Here is a 20,497-nt window from a genome sequence, read left to right as displayed (position 1 = left end):
ACTTAGAACACACCCTAATTGTTGGGCTTTTGGCTGTCCATATATGCCAAAAATCAATTCCTGTGCTGGGTTTTCAATTGTGCTGGTCAGCGTTATACAGTCTGTACTAAACAAACTGTTAAACACAATCTTACACGTATAGTCTGCCCTAAACAGTCTTCCTCCCTTCAAGGCCCTACTGAGAGCTCACCTTCTCCAGGAGGCCTTCCCAGACTGAGCCCCTTCCTTCCTCTCCCCCTCGTCCCCCTCTCCATCCCTCCTTCCCTTCCCCACAGCACCTGTATATGTGTATATATGTTTGTACATATTTATTACTCTATTTATGTATTTATTTATTTTACTTGCACATATCTATCCTATTTATTTTATTTTGTTAGTATGTTTGGTCTTGTTCTCTGTCTCCCCCTTTTAGACTGTGAGCCCACTGTTGTGTAGGGACTGTTTCTAGATGTTGCCAATTTGTACTTCCCAAGCGCTTAGTGCAGTGCTTTGCACATAGTAAGCACTCAATAAATACGATTGATGATAAACAAACTCTGTAACACTGTCTTGGGCAAAAGCAGTCCTGGAGGAAAATCCTAAAAGTTTTACCACTCCACAAAGAGCAAGAACAGTCTGTCCTCTCCTCAGGAGTTCCGGGGAAAAGAAACCTGCATTACTTGCTCCTTACCCGGCATAAAGGTATTTGCCCAAGGCAAGTGGGAAAATAGCTCTTTGCAGGGCTGACTACACAGGCCCTTGTTTTCATTCCTAAAAGTGTCCTTTTGGGGAGTTCTCTGAAGGTTTCAGGATCATATCTGGGCAGGGCAATAACGAATGAGTTGAAATGCCACCTAATTTGCTTAGCCGTGGTAAACCTGTTGGACTTGAACGTGTAATCTCTCTCTAGCCCGGGTTAAACAGGATTGAAAACCATCGCCACACCCTTCAAGAACAATACGGTAATAAGTATTTAGCTGGTGCCTAACTTCAGCCATGTAGTTCTCCCTACCCTCCCTTCCCCCTGGGAGACAGGAGTGTTGTGTCCAGGCTTAATATTATTTTGCTGATTTTTTTTTTCCTAAGTACAAAGAGGAATCTTAATAGTTTAGATGTTTTAAGATTTACTGCTTATGCTGAGAGGACCAAACTGGACGTTGGCTGTGAAAGCACTTGAGGTAAAAGGATTGCACAAGATGGTCGTTTTTTAAAAAAAAAACAGAAACTGAAATACAAAATGTTTTTCAGGGGCACTCACCCTGCAACAAGGCGTGTTTTCAGTACTACATTTTGCCTAAATGTTGAGGAATTAGGGAACATCTGTCAGCAAGAGCCTGTAGAGATGCAGTATCAGAAATGGTTTGTACATGGGCTCGCGCACGGCATTGAGCCCATGGAGTTCCTCAGGGGGAGCTTTTCTAATGTGCAGTTCAGCAAGAAAGCAACCCCAGTGCTCTAGAAGAACTACGTGCAAAGAAAACCTCGTTACTGCTACAAAACCCGTTACTTTTTGTTTAAAACGGTATTTGCAATGTGCCAGGCGCCGTCTTAAGCGCTGGGGTAGATACAGATAAAACAGTTGGACACAGTCCCTGGCCCTCCTGGGGCTCACAGTCTTAACCCCCATTGTACAGATGAGGTAACTGAGGCTTGGAGAAGTGAAGTGACTTGCCCAAGATCACTCAGCAGACAAGTAGGGTGGAGCTGGGTCCTTCTGATCCCCTGGTGCGTTCTCTATCCTCTAGGCCATGCTACTTCACTTCACACTGTTACTTTGAAGCCCTAGAGGCTTTAGGACAATTCTTTACAGGGCTGAGAGAGCTTGGCAAGTGACCCAAGCTAGAATATGGGGAGAGGAGCATCAATATCCAGTTATGAATGCAGGGATAATGATAATAATAATAATGGTACTTGTTAAGCACTTACTATGTGCCGCAATAACTGTTCTAAGCGCTGGATAGATACAAGTAAATCAGGTTGGACACAGTCCCTGTCCCATACGGAGCACACAATCTCAACCCCCATTTTTTACAGATGAGGTAACTGAGGCCCAGAGAATAATAATAATAATAATGAAGGCATTTGTTAAGCACTTACTATGTGCCAAGCACTGTTCTAAGCGCTGGGGAGCATACAAGGTAATCATGTTGGCCCACATGGGGCTCACAGTCTTAATCCCCATTTTTACAGATGAGGTAACTGAGGCACAGAGAAGTTAAGTGACTTGCCCAAAGTCACACAGCTGACAAGTGGCAGAGTCAGAATTAGAACGCATGACCTCTGACTCCCAAGCCCAGGCTCTTTCCACTTCTCCCCCGTCTAGACTGTGAGCCCACTGTTGGGTAGGGACTGTCTCTATATGTTGCCAACTTGTACTTCCCAAGCGCTAGTACAGTGCTCTGCACACAGTAAGCGCTCAATAAATACGATTGATTGATTGAGCCATGCTGCTTCTCCGAACTGACTTGCCCAAGGTCACACAGCAGACAAGTGGCAATGCCAGGATTAGAACCAGGATCTTCCGACTCCTGGGCCCACGCTTTGTCCACTACACCGTGGATGGTTGGGACTGTGGATATGACTCTCATTCTGGTTCTTACGGAGTATCACCATTCAGCCGAAACCTTTTAAAGCTGGAGTGAACTGGAGTCTCTGCTAAGGGATTTGGGATTTTTCACCTAATTCTCCCTTTTTTTTCCTCCTTAGGTATCTGGTGACGCATCTCATGGGAGCAGATCTGAACAACATTGTGAAATGTCAGAAACTTACAGATGACCATGTACAGTTCCTCATTTATCAAATTCTCCGTGGCCTGAAGGTACAGCATATGAGTTATTTTAGGAAACTTTAAGGGGTATGTGAAGATGGTAGCGGAATCCTAGAAGGAGGTTAGATAAGTGCTCTCTGAGAGAAGGCTATAGCTTTCATGAGTTAGGCGCTTCTGACCACCCAGCATTGCCAAAGTTTTGATGGCCAGTCTTGTTGGGGCTTATCATTTTCCCTCCCTGTTGCCCGTTGGCCGAGTCGGGTGGTCACAGCAGTTCCATAGGATGTCATGTGGAATTGTTTCTTCTTTCCAATTCTTTATTCCATGGCCGTTTAGTGACTCAGGGGCAAGAGCACATGTTTGGCCTTTAAACACAACTCCCACAGCTTCTGGTCAACACCTGTGAGGGGTCGCTCTGCCCAGCAGGGTGGCTTCCTTTAGGAACGCTTTGGGTCACTCCACTTGCTAACCAGTTAGGCCAGAGACCTTAATAATAATGATAATAATGGTATTTGCTAAGCGCTTACTATGTGCCAGGCACTGTACTAAGGGGTGGATACAAGCAAATCAGATTAGACACAGCCTTCAGTTTGAACCGCCCAGTGGCGGGATTTCTCTTGCACGAAACTACCCGTGTGGACTTCTAGGAGGCCACCCAAGGAGAGCAGTATGAGACGGTGGTTTCTTCAGAAACGGGGCCTGTCGAGCTAGGGAATTCCTGTTCTGGGCTGTCGCTTCCAGTCAGGCATGAACCACCACCGCCTGAGTGACACTGGCAGCCTCCCGATCCCTTCGTTCCATCAGAGAGCCAGACCTGGCCCTCCGGTTCTGGAACGAAAATAGTCCCGCTATTGGTAACCGCAGCCCTTGCTGCTTTTATGAAAGTGTGCAGCAGGGAGTAAGCTGAGAGCTCTGTGGATTTTATGTGCTCTAAATTTGAGAAAATGGGAGTGGGTCTTTTGTGTTTTGTTTTTGTTAAGTGACTGACATTTTGTTTCTCCCTGCTTCCTCCCCCCCATCTCTAGTACATTCATTCAGCTGACATCATACATAGAGTAAGTACTAAGATCATGCCTGGACTCCTTTACTTATTGGCAGTTAGGGAGTTGGGGGAATCGTACAATTTATTGAAGGCTAGTATCCAGTTTGAGGCCATGCACTTGGGGGCATTCATGTCGTAGTGTCCTAAGATAAAACTGTTTGAGTGACCGGGTTAAGGGATTACTAAATCACAGTACCTGGAAACAAAGTAAAATGATGTGTTGCTGGTGCGGAGCTGGGGAAAAATATCTGCATATCAATCAATCAATCATATTTATTGAGCGCTTACTATGTGCAGAGCACTGTACTAAGCGCTTGGGAAGTACAAATTGGCAACATATAGAGACAGTCCCTACCCAACAGTGGGCTCACAGTCTAAAAGGGATAATAATATAATAATATTATATTGCATATAATAATAGTAGCATTTGTCAAGCACTTACTATGTGCCAAGCACTGTTCTAAGCACCGGGGGGGATACAAGGTAATCAGATTGTCCCACATGGGGCTCACAGTCTTAATCCCCATTTTACAGATGAGGTTACAGAGAAGTTAAATGACTTGCCCAAAGTCACACAGCTGACAAGTGGCAGAGTCGGGATTAGAACCCATGACCTCTGACTCCCAATCCCGGGCTCTTTCCACTGAATTACATATTTGGTATTGATGCTTGTTGGGGAGGAGTGAAACCAGTGTGAGCCCGTTGTTGTGTCGGGATTGTCTCTGTTGCTGAATTGTACTTTCCAAGCACCTAGTACAGTGCTCTGCACAAAGTAAGCGCTCAATAAATACGATTGAATGAGTGAGTGAATGACTGCTACTCTAGTTCTGGCAGGGAACTTCTGGTAATGAGGAAAGCTGAAGTCTTTTGGACTCCCCGAGTCTCTGACTTTGTGTTTCTCTCCCTTTTTAGGACCTAAAACCTAGCAATCTAGCTGTGAATGAAGACTGTGAGCTGAAGGTAAGAGTGATGGATGGCCAAGTTTATTTGCCTCACTTTGTGATTCCTTACTTGACCTACGTGGTTAAGTGAGAATCACTGTGGCCTAATGGATAGAGCCCAGGCCTGGGAATCAGAAGGACCTGGATTCTAATCCTGACTTCACCACTTGTTTGCTTTGTGACCTTGGGTAAGTCACTTAACTTCTCTGGGCCTCAGTTATCTCATCAATTAAAATGGGAATTAAGACTGTGAGCCCCATGTGGGACATGGACTGTGTTCAACCTGATTACCTTGTATCTTCCCCGGCACTTAGTACAGTGCCTGGCACACAGTAAGTGCTTAACAAATACCATTTAAAAAAAAAGAGTGCCTTGGGCCATAAGATAAGAGGCCACGACTACCTCCCGGAGATTCGAGGTTTGTTTCCCTGAGTCAAAATCTGAGCTAAGTACTCTGAGCTTTTTGCTCTCTTTGTAATTTTTAATATTTTCCCTTCTTTTCTGTTTCCATTCTCATTGTCCAAGGAGGAAAGTATTGATGACATTTGGTGTAAGAAATGGAATGAAAGGAACAGGGAAAACTTCTAGAAAGATGGAAACGATCAGCTTGGGAGAGAAAGTCCTTGCATTTCACCCGCATTTTAAGAAAGACTTTAGAGAGCAAATCCATTCCAGTGAAAGGATGAACTAGATGCCCAATTTTATTTTATTTTGAATTTGTATGCTGTACATTCCCCCACTCTGTTTTCGTCACGGGGTAGGAGCTCTTCCGTCTCTGGTATGGGATGGAAATACTCTCTCTCCTGCTCCCCTTCCAGAGGGAACCAGAATGGTTCGGCCTCCTACCACAAAGGACGCAGGAACCTGGGGTTTCTCTTGTTTGTTTCTCCCGTCAGAACAATCCCCAGATCTCTCTTCTGCTCCTCAGATCTTAGATTTTGGCCTGGCCCGGCACACTGATGACGAGATGACAGGTTACGTGGCCACCAGGTGGTACAGGGCTCCTGAGATCATGCTGAACTGGATGCATTACAACCAAACAGGTACTCCTTTCCAGGAGAGACTGTCAACTCTCATTCTGTTGGGTTTGGGTGGCCCGGGGCGCGCTTGGGGGTTCTCGGGTGAAGAGATGAAACTCCCGATTTCCTCAACTTGCTTTTCGTAACCAGTGTTCGACCTAGTTGAAACCCTTTTGGTTTCTTAATAGTGAGGTTCCTAAAAGTCATTTCCTTTGAGAACTTCCAGCGAGGACCAAAATTAATTGACAGGACCACTTTTTGTTTCTCCAAAGCTTTATGACCTCTAACTTACTTGTCCTCGAAACGTCCCAGGGTGATAGGAAAGGGCAGGGTTTTAAATCCCCAGTGAGGCTCATCCAAGATCATTCAGCACTCATTCCATCCAACCCCCTTGTCTCTCTTCTGGATTGACCAAAAGCTCTTTGGTCAGATTCCTGGCAGTTACATGCCTGCCTTGAGGAAGTTAGTTCATCTCCTTTGTGAACCATTCTTCCTGAGGACTTGGCAACTCCTCCATCTGTGCTAATTGGGAACAATCAGCTGGTCTGGTTTGTTTCACTCCAATGTGCAGATTAAGGCTAAGATGATATTATATTACTCTGGGAACACTATTAGACATCACAGCCTTGGGTTTTTATTGCTCCAAATAAGAGATTATTTTATGTGCGCTTGATTTCTTTCATTTATTTTTGCCTAGTTGATATTTGGTCAGTGGGCTGCATAATGGCCGAGCTTTTGACTGGAAGAACGTTGTTTCCAGGAACAGACCGTATCCTTTTAAAAAAAAAAAAAGGTTTTGGGGTGGTTTTTCGTTTTGCTTTTTCGTTCTGTTTATTTCTGTTTCAGATTGAGGCAAGAATTTCACCTATGTGCCCTTCCCCAAGGAAGGCTCTTAATAAATCGCTTTAGTTGTCCCAGAAATGGCTTAGAGGCGGTCCCCCGCTGCTAATGATGGGCTTTACAATGCTGGGGAAGAGGCTCAAATCAGTTCCTTGATCTGTCTCCGATTTGTCATCCCTTTGCAGCGACTCCTTAATCCAACTGCTCTTACTGCTGGGCTTTCTGACAGAATGCACATTCTTGAGGCAGGCTCAGGCTACTAAGGCGGGTATCTGGTGAGCGTGATACCCGTTCGCCCTCCCCCTTGGACTGTGAGTCCCCAGGTGAGACGGGGACTGTGTCCGATCTGGTATCTATCCCAGCGTTTAGTAGAATTAGTACTTAAGTACCTAACTGTGTGCAAAGCACTGTACTGAGCGAACTGCGTCCGACCTCGTATATACCCCAGCGCTTAGTAGAATTAGTATTTATTAAGCAGTTAACTGTGTGCAGAGCACTGTACTGAGCGACCTGTGTCCGACCTCGTATCTACCCCAGCCCTTAGTAGAAATTGTACTTATTAAGCACCTAACAGTGAGCAAAAGCACTGTACTGAGCAACCTGTGTCCGATTGACCTCGTATCTACCCCGGTGCTTAGTAGAATTAGTATTTATTAAGTATCTAGCTGTGTGCAAGGCACTGTACTGGGAGAAAGTACTCGGGGGAAATTTAACGCACTCGGTACAATGCTTGGCGCATAGCAAATGCCTAAAAAAATGCCATAGTTGGTATTACTAGTGTGATGTATTGTTGTTATTTTGAGGCACCATATCTGTTTTGAGAAGACCTCTCTCCCCTGTTGGGTTCAAGCACAGTTGGGAATCCATTGCATTCATCTGCCACCTGCTGTATTCCTTATTGTTTTAATAGGAAGTAGTTCCCCAAGGGGGAAGCGTTTAGAGTCCACCGTGTGCAGAGCACTGTATTGAGCACATGGGAAAGTATAATGTAGGGTTAGAAGATCAGGTCCCTACCCTCGAAGAATTTACAGTCTAATTTAAATATGTGAGAACTCCCCTCCTCTCTACCCCTCCCCCACCAATTTCATCCAAATTAAAGCCAACACTCAGTTTACTTGGGGACTGACTGATCCAGTTTTTGTATCCTTACCACCCCCTTCTTCATTCAGTTGTATTTACTGAGCACTTACTGTGTGCAGAGCCCACAACCAGGTTGCATCTCCCCTCTTGCAGCCTGCCAGCTTCTAGTGAAGCAAGAACCAGGAAAGGAAGTGAGACTCACATTAGTCACTTTGGTTTTACTGGCTGGTAGCCCTGCCCCAAAGTATGGTGGGGACGGAGGTTGAAACTTAATTTTAGTCATATCTGTCCAGTTTATGCTTTCTTTCCATTGAGAGTTGCCTGTAGATCAGTATCGCAGAATAGCAATGAATTCTTCTTCCTCAACCTCTGATATCTCAGTCCCGAATAGGTATTTCAGAAATCCATTGTGCCCTTCCCCCTTGTCCACTTGGCAAGGTAAATTTTCCTAGTGCTCGGGTCAGTAGAAGTTACACTTATAAATACATGAATCTGGGGCAAGGTGACCCAATTTTGGGCACTTTAGATTCTTTACTTTTCCTGAGTCTGAAAACCAAGCTACTCTGTTATTAGCAGTCGTCGTCTTTTTTTTTTTTTCTATTCTGCAGAGTCTTCAGCCACGATTCCTGCTAGAAAAGACTGGCAAGTTCTGGTTAACTTCCATTTCTATATCCCTCAGTGCTTTAACTGCATTCCTCACCCTCCTATTCTGTACTTTGGGTAAAATACTAGTACTCCAAATCCTCTTCTTAATATTTCTTTTTATATCCATGAATGTATCATTGCTTTGGAAAAATCCAGCTCCCTGTTGTATATCATTTCATGGCATCTGATTTCATAAGCTCTCTCGATGTTCCAAACGTACAGTGTTTGACACGCTGCCTATACTCCCTTTGTCATTCGTGAATCACCTTGAGTTAAGAACTGATCTTCTAAAGAGATGTTCTTTATAATGTTGGCGCCCCATTATCATCCTCCACCTTGATTCACTTCCACCTTCTTGTTCTGCACCTCTCAAACCTGAAAAGTCTGCATCGTCATCAGTTTCCTGCCATGCAAAGAGAATTAAACCGAGCTCTCAAAAAACCTGTTACTGCTGTCGTCTCAAGTTCTCTCTGAGTGAGAAGGCGTAGAAATTTCTTCTCAAGGGATATATTCATTTAGAAATCCATCTACCCTGGAATCTTTAGAGGACCACTAGTAAGATGACTAAACGGAAGATGCATTTTGGTGGGGGAAATCTTTAGGCCAATTCCAGGATGAAAAATAACCCATCTGAGGGCTCTGTTGATAGAGAGAAAAACAGAGAGTGCACACTGATATCAGAATATCAGAACAATCTTTGGAAATGGTGTTTCATTGACGTGAGTATGCTCACCTGTATAATTGTAACCGTGCTTACAGTTTTCTTGGGTTTGGTGTTACCTTGTCTGGTGATCCTGAAGAGTGCCAATAGGTTTGTAAATTTGGGTAATAAAACTCCCAGACCTCCCTGGTCGAGAGATTAGTAGAGGCACTGTATGTCCTAGAGATGAATTCCCCACAGTCTTCACTTGCAATTCTTTTCCTTTCCCAGGTTCTCAAAGGATTTTCCTTCAACCTTATGATCCCTCTTTTATTCCTTATTAAAGGCAGACAAGTGGCATTTGCAGTAAATCATTCTTACCCATTTACCCCCGACTGGTCCCCATTTGAACAAGATTATTTTCAGTTCTATAATCTTTTTCTAACCCCATGCCCTTTATTTCTTGAACATTCCCTGCCTCTACCACCCCAGCAGTTTTAGTTTTAGTTTTTCACGAGATGTCATTCACCTAATGGTAAATGCCTGGGACTCTTCTGAGTTCAAAAAGAGAAATATGTATAAAATCATGTGCCTTGTGAGTGTTTTGACTAATCTCACGAGTTAATGGATGCCTAGTTGTCCCTTGCACACCTGAAACACTGAATAATTACCTATTCATTTTGGCTGTCTGCATACTTGCTGAGCTTTAAGGGAAGTCTGTTCAAGTGGTTAAGTCTGCCTGGGGTGGGACAGTCTTATTTTGCCTTGTGGGTATATGTATAAGGGTGTTGGCATTTTCCTGACTTGGTTTGGCCAGGGCAGACTATACATTAGTAAGCCCCAGACAGACAGATTTAGGATCATTCTTTCCCCCTCGGTGGAATCTTGAATCTTTCAGGCATTCCATGTGTTTCCTTGCTTTGAAAATTCCAGAAGCTGAACCATTCAGTTCCTTCCTAGCATAACAAAAGAAAGCTACCATGAGTCCGTCCACTCCCCAGCACTTCTCTCCTCCTTTTCCGAAAGTTTCCAAGAGTTAGGGGGAGCTGAGCCTAAAGCCACGTAAATACCCTTTCTTTTTCTTTTCCCCTCCCTTCTGCATTCAGTCGTATTTAGTGAGTGCTTAGTATGTGCAGAGCACTGTACTAAGCGCTTGGCAGAGTACAATACAATTAACAGACACATTCCCTGCCCATTTCCTTTCGTACCTCTTGCTTCTGACCTGAACTCGCCCTTATTTCAGACAGAGGCCCAGCCATGGGTTCCCAGGGTTCAGCCCCAATGGGTCGGTCGTGATTATTGTGAGGAAATGTGTGACACTTCTGGGATATTGACTGGGACAGATCGTGAGATCAAAAATTGATTTGGGAGGGAGAGAAGATACGAGTGGGGGAAAATGTCACCGGTTGTGAAGGAGCTAAAAGATGTGTAATTTTTAACCTGTGCTAAAACATGAAAACTTCAGGGGATGTCGAATGAAGGCTTGTTGGATGCAGATACTTAATGATGGAAGCTAGCTAATTGGGGAATGGGAGAGAGTTTGGGGAGCTTCTGCTCTGCTTCCCTAATCACCTGACGCTCCTTCTGGACTTCCTTGGATTAATTGTAGTGGTCTCCCAATGCTAGCTGTTACTACTGATCGTGGAAGACTACCTTTGCTCTGCTCTGCTTCCCACTGGATTTGCCAGCTCTTGGAAAACTCCTGACACCTGCTCTCAAGATTGGCATGATCTGTCTCCCCTTTTCATACACTTCCATTCTGATTTGAGTGAACTGCTGTGTGTGGGTGTGTGTGTGGGTGGACTAATCTCATAAGTAATGTATGCCTAACTGTCTCTTGCACACCTGAAGCACTGAATTATTACCCATTCCTTTTGGTTTTCTGCGTACTTACTGGGCTTTAAGAGGAGTCTGTTCTAGAGGTTGTAATGGGTTCTAATCCTGGCTCTGCCACTTGTCTGCTGTGTGACCTTAGTCAAGTCACTTCACTTTTCTGGGCCTCAGTTCCCTCATCTGTAAAATGGGGATTGAGACTGTGAGCCCCATGTGGGACAGGGACTGTGTCCAACCTGTCTCCATCCCAGTGCTTAGTACAGTGTTTGGCACATAGTAAGCACTTAGCGAGTGCTATTATTATTATTATGAGGTTAGGTCTGGATGGTATGGGATGGTCCTGTTTTGCCTTGTGGCAGCCCACAGCGTAGGAGTCATTCATTCATTCATTCAGTCGTATTTATTGAGCACGTACTGTGTGCAGAGCACTGTACTAAGCGCTTGGGAAGTACAAGTTGGCAACACATAGAGACGGTCCCTACCCAACAGTGGGCTCAGTCACAGTCTAATTTCATTACCCTCTCAGAGGAATCAGTCACAGTCGTATTTATTGAGCGCTTACTGTGTGCAGAGCTTGGGAGACTACAGTATAACAGAGTTGGAAGACAAGTTCCCTGTCCAAGAGGAGCTAAGTAAGGGTGCAGGAGGAGAGGCAGTGCTGTGGGCATCTGGGTTTGTACTGAGAGGCTTGACATAGTGCTCTGGATTTGTTATGAGTTAACACCTTTCATCAAAGAAGCTCATTTGTTGAGCTGTGTATTTTTGTGTTTTGGTTTTTTCCCCCTGGGAATGGTAAACAGTTTAAAATAAAATGTTTGGGTTTTAAGCTCAAGGGCTTCCATTTACATATGCTTTTCCCTCCAAGTAATTGAACAGCATTAGCTGTTTGGGAGGCATATAGTACCATATTTAATCTACCCCCAAATTATCAATTTGACATACATTCAGTTCTGCCAGAACATGTGTATTCAGTACCCATTTTGGCTAGAACACAATCAGGGAATTAAGGAACATTCTTCCGGCAACAGAAGCCCATTGGGGCTGACATGCAGCGTTATATTGAGAAGCTGCTTTTGTGTATATGCCCAGCATAAATACAAGATTCAGAAGGACACCCCCCTCGGGCTCTAGAAGGACCGGCTGCATTTTCCTTTTCCGTTGATGGTCCCAAATTGAACATCCTCCATACCCAGTGCTGTCTCTAAATGCCTTTCCTTCTCAAGTTGCTCTTTGGGTTCCACAAATTATACCTGGAATACCCTTATTCCTCCTCCAAGGTGGAGCATAATTGCCTCTTTGTGACCCATATGTGCTGCATAGATATGTACAAGTAAAATAAATAAATAGAGTAATAAATACATACCAACATATATACATATATATATAGGTGCTGAGGGAAAGGGAAGGAGGTAAAACGGGGGATGGAGAGGGGGAGGAGGGGGAGAGGAAGGAGGAGGCTCAGTCTGGGAAGGCCTCCTGGAGGAGGTGAGCTCTCAGTAGTTGGCAGAGCGGTGATTTGAACACAGGTCTCTGACTCCCAGGCCTGGGCTCTTTCCATTAGGCCACACTGCTTCCTTAAACTTAAAAAAAAAAAATTACTGCTGTGCCTGAGCATTGGTTTTTCTCTCCCCTCCCTCCCCCACCCCAACTTCGTTCTCAGTAGACTTTCCTAATAAGTGAACCACATTCTTTAGAATTACTTCGAAAGTGTTATATTTTTCAGAACCACTTAAATTAATTTCTTTTGTGGTCTTGAACAAAACCAAAGGTTGGCGAGATGAATCAAAAATTTTGAAAGCAAAAAATGGTGCTACAGCCCCCCTAAAGCCCCCCCCCCCCCCCCCCCGAATTAGAAGCTGGAGTTGAATTATGCTTTTCTTGTAATGTGATGGGAGGTGAGGCTAGGTATTCCTGCGTCAAATATTTATTTCTTAGATCACTTGGGTTGTTTAATGTCATCTTCACAGGTGCTGCCTTTCATTCAGTCAAATTTAATGAGCGCTTACTGTGGGCAGAGCACTGTATTAAGCACTTGGGAGAGTATAATATAACAAACATACATTCCCTTCCCACAATGAACTTACCATCTAGAGACCGCCTCCTAATAACTCTGATATGGTTATTGTTCAGAGTTTTCCATTTGAAGCTTTTTGCTAATAAGGAGGTCTGTAACATTGCTTTTAAATTGCTTTGGGATGAAAGTTAATAAACTTGTCAACTCCGGTTCATCCTCATCTTCTAGAAGATGTCGGAAAGGAGTCAAGACGACTTTCCAGATCATACTGAGTGTCCCAGAACTGTCCTCGGTGGCAATTTGGGGAAGGAAATCTATTAAGGAGAAGAGGGCCTGGGTATAAGCAGCAGCGTGGCTTAGTAGATAACCTGGGATTCAGAAGGACCTGGGTTCTAATCCCAGCTCCACCATGTGTCTGCTGTGTGACCTTGGGCAAGTCACTTCACTTCTCTGAGTCTCAGTTCCCTCATCTGTAAAATGGGGATGAAGACCGTGAGCTCCATGCGGGACAAGGACTGTGTCCAACCTGACTAACTGCTGCCTATCCCAACGCTTAGAACAGAGCTTGACACACAGTAAGTGCTTAAGTACCATAATTATTTTCATTATTATTATTACTATTATTATAAGCAGGTCAAGATTTCACTAAAGAACAAAAGCGGACTTGCTACTCCTTGTGGCAGTGAAGTGTAAAATAGTATCATCATCATCAATCGTATTTATGGAGCGCTTACTATGTGCAGAGCACTGTACTAAGCGCTTGGGAAGGGTTCCAGGTAACCTCCAGTAGGATTACAGATCCAATCTCAGGCCTAGTCGATTTCCCCTTTTGTGAGGGCAGATTGAGCAGTTTGGTAAATCAAGGGACTGTAGCAATTTAAGGTGGTATTATTTGGGCAAGACCAGAAGTGCAACCCAGAACTATTTTGTCTCTGTAACATTTTTAGGCCTTGCCCAGACCCCTCCAGAAGTGGCGTACGCGAAATAGGGGTCTCTCTTTGCCGGAGATGGCTGGACTTCTGCAGACCAGAAAGTGCCGTCCCCTCCCCTTAGTCCTCCACCTTTTCTTCACTTGTAGCTGGAGCTCTTGAGCCCACCTTTCTGTTTCTTCTGACAACTAACCAGCTCCATTTCATTTCTACCCAGAGACCTTCTATGTCTGAAGGCAGCAATAACAGGAAACATCAGCACATGCTGTCCTTCGGAGGTCTTCCTCACCGTCTGAGGGCCTTTGCAGTGAGCCACCAGCTTCAGCAGGAGGAAAAAAAAATGAAGTGTGATCTCCCTTTCACTGCATAAGAAGGGCACGGTCGAACAGCATAGTTGCCAGGAGTAAAATAGTGCTTTCTTATGAGGTGTTCTGTCTGCCCGCTCACCTCCCACAAATGCTTTAAAATGGAGCAGCTGCTCCGCGTCCCTTTTCTCCAAGGACTTGGTGCCAGTTCAATACAAAAATGACTATTTCTGCTAGAGATTGTGCAGAACTGCTTCCTGGAGCTTTCTGTACTGTTCCAAAGTTCTTTTTAAGTGCTCAGCTTCGTGACTCTAAATCTCAAGTTGGTTGGCAATTAGCAAAAAAATACACGCACAGTCGAATGGACCTAATTCTCTCTTCCTGAAAATTGTGGGGGTTTTCTCCCCTGAAATGCTAACTAGGTTAGTTTTTCTTTTGTGTTTTTTTTTATTTTTTTCCTCTCCTTCAGGGAATATATGAACTTTGATATTGAAAAACATCACTCAGTCAATCAGTGGTATCTAGTTAGGCAGAGCACTGCACTAAGCACTCAGGAGGATTCAAGACCAACAAGTTAGACACATTCCCTGCCCACAAGGAACTTAGAGTCTAACGGGGGAGACAGATAATAAAATAAAAACAGAGGTCTGGACAAAAGTGCCTTGGGGCTGAGGATGCGTTGAATATCAAGTGCGTAAAGGGTATGCTTATGGCATGCTCTCTGTGTGTTAAGGGAGACAGACTAGAATGGGAACCGGCAAGTGATGACAGTCCACCACAAATTCATCCCTGCAACAAAAGTGAAAGGATTCCAACTGACCCACTAGTATTTCCTATAGAGTTGGGGAGCTATTGCTTGTGGATTATTATACAATTATGAGTAGGGAGGCAGCGTGGCCTAGTAGAAAGAACGTGGGCCTTGGAGTTAGAAGACCTGGATTCTAATTCCAGCTAAATCACTTGCCTGCCGTGGGACCTTGGGCAAGTCATTTAAGCTCTTCATAGGCAGGGAATGTGACTGTTTATTATTGCATTGTACTCTCCCAAGTGCTTAGTACAGTACTCTATGCACAGTAAGCGTGTAATAAATATGATTGACTTCTTTGTGCCTGTTTCCTCATCTGTGAAATGGGGCTCAAATACCTGTTTTTCCGTATTCTTGTTTGGCATTTGTTAATGCTTAGTGCAGTGCTCTGCCTAAGTAGATACCACTGATTGACTGAGTGATGTTTTTCAATATCAAAGTTCATATATTCCCTGAAGGAGAGGAAAAAATAAAAAAAAATTACTATGCATCAATGTTCTAAATGCTAGGATAGGTACAAGTCAATTAGGTTGGACACAGTCCCTTTCCAATGTGGGGCTCACAGTCTAAGTAGGAGGAAGAACGGGAGAATTGAGGCACAGAGAAGTGAAGCCCACATGGGGCAATCAGTCAATTGTATATGAGCTCTTACTGCATGCAGAGCACTCTACTAAGTGCTTGGGAGAGTACAGCCTAAAAGAGGTGGTCCCACAAGGAGCTTAGAGTTTAGAGCGGAGAAGGCGTTTGAATAAATTACAGATATGGACATAAGTGCTGAGGGTGGGAAGAATGAAGGATACAAGTCCAAGTGCAAGGGTGAGGCCGAAGGGAGGGAGGAAGAGTAAAAAGGGCTTGGTTGGGGAAGGTCTCTTGGAGCCGATGTGGCTTTAATGAGGCTGTGAAGATTGGGAGCGTGATGGTCTGTTGCATATGAAGGGAATTTTAGGACAGAGGCAGAACATGGGTGAGAGGTCCGCCACGAAAGAGAAGATCGAGGTGCAGCAAGTAGGTTGGCCTTAGAAGAGTGAAGCAAGCGTGTGGGTTTGTAATAGGAAGTCAAGTGAGGTAAGATAGGAGGGGACTATGTGATTGCGTGTTAGAACCAATGGTAAGGAGCTTCTTTTTGATGCAGAGTTGGATGGGTAACTCCTGGAGGTTCTTGAATGATTTTTTAGAAAAATGTAGAGGCAGGGAGGTCAACAAGAGTCAAGGTGGGATAGAATAAGTGCTTAGATCATTGGCATAATAGCAATTTGGATGGAGGGAAAAGTGTGAATTTTAGCGGTTTTGAAGATAGAACCGACAGGATTTGGTGACATTGAATATGTGGACTGAATGAGAGAAAAGATTCGAGGGTAATGCCACGGATATGGGCTTGTGAGACAGGGACAGTGGTGTAGCTGTCTACAGTGATGGGGAGGACAGGGTTTGGGTGGGGAGTTAGGAATTCTTTTAAGTTTGTGATGTCAGTGGGACAGCGTAGTAGAGATGTCCTGAGGGCAGGAGGAAATGCGAGACTGCTGAGGAGAGATCAGGGCTAGGGCTGTAGATTTGGAAGTCATCCACATCAGAGAAAATGGTAGTTAAAGTCATGGGAGCGAATGAGTTCTTCAAGGGAGTGGGTGTAGACTGAGACTAGAAGAGGACCAAGAACTGAGCCTTAAGGGGCCCCCACAGCAGGTGGAAGGCAGATGACTGTCGAATCTGATGATCTTGTATTCATTCATTCATTCAGTTGTATTTATTGAGCACTTACTGTCTGCAGAGCACTGTACTAAGTGCTTGGAAACTACATTTCAGCAACAGAGACAAACCCTACCCAACAACTGACTTAAAGTCTAGAAGGGGGAGACAACAAAGCAAAGCGAGTATCTATCCCCAGGCTTAGTACAGTGCTTGGCGCATAGTAAGCATTTAACAAATACCTTTATTATCATTATCTATCAGTATTGTTATTCTCTTTGAGTCATTTCTCTGCTTTGAAAGAAACAGAGGCATTAGGAATGTTCACCAAGAAGTTTCTAAAGCTTCTAGTGCCCAACCTAGTTGAGGCCCTTGACTCCAAATTCTAAGTGCCATCTGCTTTCTTTCTGCAAGTGACAAAGGGAGTTTTCCGTGGCCAATTTGCAGTGATAAAAACAGAGTCTGTGAGCATGCGAAGTGGCTTGGCGGCGAGAGGCCAGGAAAGCTTGTTGGTTTGCTCCTCAGCTGATTAGGGAGTGCTTCAAGTCACCTTTATCAGGTTTTGGTGCCCAGAATTTTCCAGAACAATATAAAAGTTGCTCCACGTTGAAATTGGTATTGTTTATACAGTCATTTAGCACAGCCTTGTAAGGAAAAATGGAACATTTTATCAGCGTAGAGCTTTTAACCCATCCTCTCACCAAGTGGTAAGTGATAACAAGTGAGATCAACTTTTTTCTTTTAACATTTACCCACGACACATTTCAGTGTGCCCCTGACAGGAAGTGTGTGGTTGGAGTAATCTGAATTAGGAGATTGAGTTTTGAAAGACCATAGGAGAGCAAGGTAAAGGTAATGGTTTTTATTAGCAACGCTGCGAGAGTCAATAGTGGTGGCCTTCTTATATCATTTTCCCTATTCCACCCTTTGAACTTGGCTTAATTGTCTTCATATTATAGGAGCCTAAGTCAATTTAGTTTCCACCATGTTTAATCCAGAGAGAGGCTGATATAGTTGTTATAATCAAAAGCAACCTTTTCTGTTTGCATTTCCTTTTGCGTGCAGGGACAATCAGTTAGTCATCGTGCTGCCCCTGAGAGGGTGATTCTGGCTGATTCGAATGGCCCTCAGAACAGAGTGGGAGTCTATGTGCAGAATTATAAGCGACAGGAAATGAGATTTCATTCAGTCATGTTTACTGAGGGCTTACTGTGTGAACCCTCGGACTCAAAGGAGCTCTCGGTTTGGGTTCGTTTAGCCAGGCAATCTCACCCTACTTTGTAAGCTTGTGATGGGCAGGGAACGTGTCCGCCAATTCTGTCGTTACCGTACTCTCCCAAGCGTTTAGTAAGTGCTCCATAAATACCACTGATTGTGTTCAAGATTGAAACCTCAGGAATGAAACCCGCCTTACTGTGTAAGCGGTTAGTACAGTGCTCCTCACACAGTAAGCGCTCAATAAATATGATTAAATTTCGGAGGGAAAAGAGTGAGCACCCTCTGCTGGCTCTTCCAACAACTCCAGAACTTTTCTCCCTGAGCATTTGTACAAAGGGAAATAAGGGAGAGGGAAGTCTGTGAATCAGTGGTATTTATTAAACACTTTCTGCATCAAACTAAACGCTTGGGAGAGTACAAAAAGTAGATGAGATCCCTGTCTTCAAGGAGCTTACAAGGGAAGCAGATATTACAATAAATTGCAAGGAGGAGAAGCAGCTAATCAGTCAATGGTGTTTACTCACTGTGTGCAAAACACTGTTCTAAGAGCTTGGGAGAGTACAATACGTGGTTGTCATGTCTTGCCCTCAGGGAGCTTATAATCTGGAAAGGGAGACAGACATTAAAATAAATTATGTGCTGTGGAGCTGAAGGTGAGGTAAGTGTCAAGTGCTTGAAAGGTACAGATCCAAGTGCATAGGTAATAGAAGGGAAAGGGAGTAGAAGAAATGAAGGCTAGGCGGGGAAGGCCTCTTGTGATTTTAATAAGGCTTTGACGGTCGGATGAGTGATGATCGGTCAGGGGGAGGAAGGGCCTGAGTCGGGATCAGCAGCAGGATTGATGGGATCGAACTTCAGTGAGTAGATTGACTTTAGAAGAGCAAAGTGAACATGCTGAGTCAAATAAGAAATCCGCACGGCAAGATAGGAAGGGATAAGGTGATAGTGGTTTAAAGCCTAGGTTAAGGATTTTCTGTTTGATATGGAGGTGGCTGGACAACCACTGGAGGTTCTTGAGGAGGAAGGCGACATGGACTCTACTTTTTTTAGAAAAATGATCTGGGCAGTAGAGTGAATTATGGACTAAAGTGGGAGAGAGAGGAGGCAGGGAGGTCAGTGAGGGGGAGGCTGATGTAGCAGTTTGAGAGGAAAAGGTGGATTTTAGCAATGCAGTGAGGGTAGAACAGACAGGATCGGGTGGCAAATGGAATAGGTGGGTTGAATGAGAGAGATGAGTTGAGGATAACGCTACATTTACAGGCTTGTGTGAGACAAGGAGGGTGGTTGTGCTGTCTACAGTGATCTGGGTGGGAAGATGAGGAAGTTCTATTTTGGACATGTTAAGTTTGAGGAGTCGGACATCCAAATAACGATGTCCTGACGGCAGGAGGAAATGTGAGACTGCAGAGGGGGAGAGAGATCAGGGCCGGAGAAGTGTAAAGATAGGTACAGAAGTGGGGTGGGGAACCCAAGTGCTTAGTGGTAAGGACTCAAGGGCATCAAGTATCCAGAAGGGAGGGAGAACAGAGTGGGGAGGTGGGAATAGTCAAGGAAGGCTTTCTGGAGGAGACGTAACTTTAGTAGGGCTTTGAAGTTGGGGAGAGTAAGTAGTCTGCCAGATCTGAAGGGCATTCCAGGCAGGAGGGAAGGTGTGAAAAGGGTCACTGGGAAGAGAGACAAGGAAACACAGTGTCAGGTGGTGTTGAAGGAGCTAAATTCTTCCGTGTGACTTTGGGCAAGTCACTTCACTTCTCTGTGCCTCAGTTACCTCATCTGTAAAATGGGGATTAAGATCGTGAGCCCCCCGTGGGACAACCTGATCACCTTGTAATCTCCCCCAGCGCTTAGAACAGTGCTTTGCACATAGTAAGTGCTTAATAAATGCCGTCATCATCATCATTATTATTATTAAATATGCAAGTTGGGTGGTAATGGGAGGGGAGCAAGCTGATGGAATGCCTTAAAGCTGTCGGTGAGACTTTCTGCTTGATGCAGAGGTGGTCAGGCAACTTTTTGAAGGCACTTGAGAAGTGGGGAGATGTGCACAGAATGTTTTGGGTTTTTTTGGCAGGGGGTGGTCTCCAGAAAAATGAACTGAACAGCAGAGTACGTTCTGGATTGGAGAGGGGGAGAGGTTGAAGATAGAAAGTTCATCCAGGAGGCTGATGCAGCATATTACCAGTTCATTTAGTCATTTATTGAGCGCTTACTGTGTGCAGAGCACTGTACTAAGCGCTTGAAGTACAACATATAGAGACGGTCCCTACCCAACAACGGGCTCACAGTCTAGAAGGGGGAGACAGACAACAAAACATAACAAGTTGGTGTCAAAACTGTCAAAATAAATAGGATTATAGCTATAATTAGCAATATCATTAGCCAGATTGAAAGAGATGAGTCAAGGATAATGCCAGGGTTGTGGGCTTGTGAGACAGGATGGTGTGAGTTGTTGTGGGTAGGGAATGTGTCTGTTTATTGTTATATTGTGCTCTTCCAAGTTCTTAGTAGAGTCCTTTGCACACAGTAAGTGCTCAGTAAATATGATTGAATAGCTTTTTGGATAGGGCATGGGCCCAGGAGTCCGAAGGTCATGGATTCCAAGCCCAGCTCCTCCACTTATCTGCTGTGTGACCTTGGGCAAGTCACTTAACTTCTCTGTGCCTCACTTACCTCATTCATAAAATGGGGATTAAGGCCGTGAGCCCCACGTGGGACAACCCGATTACCTTGTATCTACCCAGTGCTTAGAACAGTGCT

The 20,497-nt window shown here is 44.5% G+C and overlaps 1 protein-coding gene across 3 annotated transcripts in view; it reads left to right on the top strand.

Moving 5' to 3' along the window:
- The window catches only part of MAPK14 (mitogen-activated protein kinase 14), a 107,670-nt gene that overhangs the window by 69,345 nt on the left and 17,828 nt on the right, over nucleotides 1–20,497 (top strand). For all 3 annotated transcript variants that reach the window (XM_038749635.1, XM_038749634.1, XM_038749636.1), the window contains exons 4-8: nucleotides 2,686–2,797; nucleotides 3,772–3,801; nucleotides 4,701–4,748; nucleotides 5,658–5,772; nucleotides 6,446–6,517. In XM_038749635.1, coding sequence (XP_038605563.1) covers nucleotides 2,686–2,797; nucleotides 3,772–3,801; nucleotides 4,701–4,748; nucleotides 5,658–5,772; nucleotides 6,446–6,517 — 377 coding nt within the window. The remainder of the gene's footprint in view (nucleotides 1–2,685; nucleotides 2,798–3,771; nucleotides 3,802–4,700; nucleotides 4,749–5,657; nucleotides 5,773–6,445; nucleotides 6,518–20,497) is intronic.

This window comes from Tachyglossus aculeatus, chromosome 7, assembly GCF_015852505.1.
Source record: "Tachyglossus aculeatus isolate mTacAcu1 chromosome 7, mTacAcu1.pri, whole genome shotgun sequence".
NCBI lineage: Eukaryota > Metazoa > Chordata > Mammalia > Monotremata > Tachyglossidae > Tachyglossus > Tachyglossus aculeatus.
The sequence above is the reverse complement of the archived record's forward strand: the minus strand, read 5'-3'. Positions and strand labels throughout refer to the sequence as shown.